General features: G+C 39.6%; 1 protein-coding gene across 1 annotated transcript; it reads right to left on the reverse strand.

Annotated features, from left to right (window-relative positions):
- Positions 1-659: 659 nt before the first annotated feature.
- On the reverse strand, positions 660-1,718 carry LOC137623398 (uncharacterized). Its single transcript, XM_068354232.1, has one exon. It carries the CDS (start codon positions 1,716-1,718, stop codon positions 660-662), a length of 1,059 nt encoding a protein of 352 aa, XP_068210333.1.
- Positions 1,719-5,298: the final 3,580 nt, after the last annotated feature.

Genomic DNA, 5,298 nt, shown 5'->3' on the forward strand with positions numbered 1-5,298 from the left:
GGGGGTAGCAGACATCAAACAAATGAAACCAAATAAGGAACCTCTCCTCTCTATATTCCTGCCAGCCTGACAAGGGATTCAACAGAGTTCAGCGGGTACTGCCAGAGTGCCACTGCCCCCCCCCCCCCCCCGTTATCCACCACAGATGAAGCTTCATCACGCTAAATCCCTATCTATTAAACTATTACCGAATCATAATTATTTGCTCTAAAGCTGTTTAATCCTATGGTGATTAGTTATCTGATGTATATAAAAATAAGTAAATTGAATGAAGAGAAATATAATATATGGAATAGGAGAAGTGAATATGGGCCACTAAAATTCTCATCAGATTTGAGAGCCTTTTATTTATGAGAAAAGAATCACTTCAAAAGTGTTTTGTTATTAGTTGCTGTTGGTAGGTATTAAAAATCCTGAACAAGTAATGATAATAGAATTAGTTTAAAAATTTTACATTTTTGGTTGTATCTCTTCTGATTTGAACATTTATTCTTTTCCAGGAGTCAGAAAACCCTGAGCCTCTTCTTCAATTCCACCCCGAGTCGGAGAACCCTGAGCCTCTTCTTCAATTCCACCCCGAGTCGGAGAACCCTGAGCCTCTTCTTCAATTCCACCCCGAGTCAGAAAACCCTGAGCCTCTTCTTCAATTCCACCCCGAGTCAGAAAACCCTGAGCCTCTTCAATTCCACCCGAGTCAGAAAACCCTGAGCCTCTTCAATTCCACCCCGAGTCAGAAAACCCTGAGCCTCTTCTTCAATTCCACCCAGAGTCAGAGAACCCTTAGCCTCTTCTTCAATTCCACCCTGAGCCTCTTCTTCAATTCCACCCCGAGTCAGAAAACCCTGAGCCTCTTCAATTCCACCCCGAGTCGGAGAACCCTGAGCCTCTTTTTCAATTCCACCCCGAGTCGGAGAACCCTGAGCCTCTTGTTCAATTCCACCCCGAGTCGGAGAACCCTGAGCCTCTTGTTCAATTCCACCCCGAGTCGGAGAACCCTGAGCCTCTTGTTCAATTCCACCCCGAGTCGGAGAACCCTGAGCCTCTTCTTCAATTCCACCCCGAGTCGGAGAACCCTGAGCCTCTTCTTCAATTCCACCCCGAGTCGGAGAACCCTGAGCCTCTTGTTCAATTCCACCCCGAGTCGGAGAACCCTGAGCCTCTTGTTCAATTCCACCCCGAGTCGGAGAACCCTGAGCCTCTTCTTCAATTCCACCCCGAGTCGGAGAACCCTGAGCCTCTTGTTCAATTCCACCCCGAGTCGGAGAACCCTGAGCCTCTTGTTCAATTCCACCCCGAGTCGGAGAACCCTGAGCCTCTTGTTCAATTCCACCCCGAGTCGGAGAACCCTGAGCCTCTTGTTCAATTCCACCCCGAGTCGGAGAACCCTGAGCCTCTTGTTCAATTCCACCCCGAGTCGGAGAACCCTGAGCCTCTTCTTCAATTCCACCCCGAGTCGGAGAACCCTGAGCCTCTTCTTCAATTCCACCCCGAGTCAGAAAACCCTGAGCCTCTTCAATTCCACCTTGAGTCGGAGAACCCTGAGCCTCTTCTTCAATTCCACTCCGAGTCGGAGAACCCTGAGCCTCTTCTTCAATTCCACTCCGAGTCAGAAAACCCTGAGCCTCTTCAATTCCACCTTGAGTCGGAGAACCCTGAGCCTCTTCTTCAATTCCACCCCGAGTCGGAAAACCCTGAGCCTCGTCTTCAATTCCACCCATGCAATGCTGATGAAATGAGAGGAGACATTTTACCGGTAATAATAGTTTACTTTGCATCCCAATGTGTTTCATGTCCATGGTACATTTTATCATTCAATGTAAAGTTGTTATAATTTCAAATTCTATACATTCTTTTTGTGAGATAATGCTACTTGAATATTTATTACAGTATGCGCCTATAATCCATGTTTTGTTTTTTATGCAGTGAATCTTACTCAATTTTTGTATAGCTATATGCTTTGAAGTTGGTTTTGGGGCTGCAATACAGATCAGCCTACTAGCCAGGGAAAGTCAGTATGATATAAGAAAATGAAGCTAATGGTGAGGGGAAAGGAAGCAAAGATTGAAAATTAGGGGATGAAATGTGGTAATCCTATGATATCATGATGTTCATATTCTTCTACTCTCTCAAGGGAGTTAGGTGGACAGTGCTGCAGTTTTTTCAAGGGCATGATTTTGTCATTCTTGCCACTTAATGAGACATGGGACATCAAACACAAATGATTTTTGTCTGATATAAGTACAATTTATCTGTAAAATAAGGGTATTGGGTGGGCCATTGGTATACTACTCTCTCTCTCTCTCTCTCTCTCTCTCTCTCCTCTCTCTCTCTCTCTCTCTCTCTCTCTCTCTCTCTCTCTCTCTCTCTCTCTCTTTTTTTTTTTTCTTTTTTTTTTTATATATATATAGCCATAACAATCTTCCAAATGAAGAAAATATATTTGAATTTGGTTATACCTGTTCATGTTTGGATATAAGTCTTTTTGGTAATGCAAACAGCAAAAGTCAGTCTCAGTATTTTTGTCTTATTACAGAATTTTTTATAGAAATTTATCCATCAGTTACTTTATTGGGTTTTACCCATAGAATGATTATCTTAGTGTTTTCATTAGGAACATTTACCCATGCTTTTTATTATGGTCCATTTTTCGATTAGATCTGTAGTATGTGCATGATGAAATTTTAGTCAAATTATTATTTTATAATTTTTTTTATATAGTGAATGGGATATAATTTTTGTAATTTTGTTTTTCCAGAGAATACGGAAGAATTTATATGAAAATACTGCGCTTCATGAAAAGATAGCAGAGAACATCAATAAAGGATTGAAAACCCAGGGAAAATTTTTGCGTGGTTTGAACTCCAGTACCTCAAGTGCAGGGGAATTATCAAATTCAATCTCCCCTTTTGGGCCAGACCGAATCCACCTGAGCAGCAGTAGTAGAAGTCTTCCAAATGAAGTCAAAGACAAAAAGTTATCTGGAGATGTGGCTCTAATTAAGGAACTTGATCATATGGTATCGGGCATCATAACAGAAAAAACATCTATTGAAGAAGTTTTTGGTAGGTAGTATTTCTTACTAAAATTATTCTTAGATATACTTTATCAGTTTAATAAATTTGATTTTACTCTAATTTTTGTCCATTATTGAAAGCTAAAATTTTAAAGTTTTCTCTATGATTTCAGGGACAAGTTCAAATCCTCCTTTGCCAGTCAAGAAATATGGGTCTTGTCAACCTGGCCAAGATTCTGCTGTAGATTTCACAAGTGTTGATTCCAGGCCTTTGTCCACGCCCATTCCTCCATTTCTCCCATCAGACAAAATATCGTCTTCCCGGGGAAGCAATTTCCATAACAAGCTACACTCGCGTGCAAGTTGTTCTTCTTTACCTGGTTTCCCCACTTTGGATAGTCAATCAAGCTCAACTTCTCAGCCTACAACACTGCCTGCTGAAACCAACTCAGGGCAAAGCTCCTCAAGAAAAAGTTTATGGAAAGATTCTTCAGTTGTTCAAGTGCCTGAAAAAAATAGATAATGTCAACAGTGCTTTATCTGGAAGAAAATCACCTTAATCCAGGTAAGGTATTTGCTCATTTACTGTCGTGGACAGCATCTTGACCTCCTCCAATGAAGTTGTGATGAGTTCATGTTTTTGCCCCATTTGTCTGTTTGTTTAGTAGTGAAACTTTCAGGGATTTGAGCAAAAGATCAACCAAATTAACCCCAACCTTAACCCCCCAAGTTTTGCACGTGGTTGTCATACAGACTTCAAATATGTCTACAGTCCAAATTGAATCTGGGAAAGGCAAGCTGGTTTTGAGAATTAAGCTGATGTGGAGGAGGTCTGCACTCACAGAGTACTTTTCTAGTTTATGTTGTAGCAATGTGTAAATTAACTTTGAGGACATTTAATTATTGAATATAGATTCTCAGTAACTAATCTCACATGACCAGATGTTGGCAGTTCTATTCTATTCTTTTTTTTCCAAAGTATCCATCAACTTTATTTTCTTTGTTAGTACTTTTCATTTACTTATGTTTCTTATTAATCCTGCATCTTTATCTTGATTTTGCTCATATTTTTTTTTTTTGCCTATATTAAGATCTAACAGATTTATTGACACATTCAAGTTTAATATAGTGAAACCTTATATGTGGTAACTACAATGTGAAGGCCTCCCCCACCTTGGTAGTTACAGAATTCTGCTGATCATAGTCAAGATGAGCTAAAAAAATTCTCTCTCTTTTTTTTTATATGTATGTGTATATATATATGTAAATAATTTTTTTTTATTTTTATAAGCTTGAATAGTTTCCTCTAGATTGTTCAGATTGAGAAAGGAGGCCATCAGATTTTATATGAATTTTCTTATCTGATAAATTTCTTCATTTAAATAGATTTTGCCCCCTTTTTATGAAAATCTCTTTATAAAGATATGATAATATAAGTATGTTCAACTCAGGTAATGGATCTGAAGCAAAAGATAACCTCATTTTTAAACCAAAGTTCCCACAACGACTCAAGAACCGACCAGACAAATACTAACACCTGCACAAGGAAAGCTACTGCCGAACTATAAAGTTTAATTCTCTCTCTCTCTCTCTCTCTCTCTCTCTCTCTTCTCTCTCTCTCTCTCTCTCTCCTCTCTCTCTCTCTCTCTCTCTCATTATCTAAAACTGCCATTTGTATACAAATACTAATTTCTCTCTCTCTCTCTCTCTCTCTCTCTCTCTCTCTCTCTCTCTCTCCTCTCTCTCTCTCTCTCTCTCTCTCTCTCTCTCTCTCTCTCTCTCTCATCATGTCGTATTAGTTTTTTATTTGTATCACATTCCTCTCTCTCCTCGTTAACCTGACACCACAGAGATTTAACACACCATTCTTTGTTTAAGCGGTTAAATAGTGCTCTGTAATTGTTGAGTTGCTTCTCTCCTCTTGGTAAGGGGTAGAAAAAAAAGACTATTGCCACTAGCTATGGTAAGCAGCTCCTCTAGAAGGACACTCCAAAAATCAAACCATTATTCTCTAGTCTTGGGTAGTGCCATAGTCTCTGTACCATGGTCTTCTACCATCTTAGGTTTGAGTTTTCTTGTCGATGGTACCCTAAGGAACACTGTTCTATCCTTAGAGTGCCAGAGTATTATTTAACAAGTTAGACAAATGAAAGGAAAAAATGAAATCGTAGAAATTCCATCTTGTTCTCGTTTGAGAACATTAGACGTTATACTAAATTCAATAATGCTGGGCAATAGACTATGCTAGGTTGCTTGGGAAAAATTGACCGGAAACTGGAAGGAAA

Source organism: Palaemon carinicauda, chromosome 30 (genome assembly GCF_036898095.1).
Source record: "Palaemon carinicauda isolate YSFRI2023 chromosome 30, ASM3689809v2, whole genome shotgun sequence".
In the NCBI taxonomy this organism is placed as follows: Eukaryota; Metazoa; Arthropoda; class Malacostraca; order Decapoda; family Palaemonidae; genus Palaemon; species Palaemon carinicauda.

What these genes read in the sequence shown, in the direction of transcription:
- LOC137623398 (XM_068354232.1), bottom strand. Translation starts at nt 1,718, where the DNA reads ATGGGTGGAATTGAAGACGAGGCTCAGGGTTTTCCGACTCGGGGTGGA.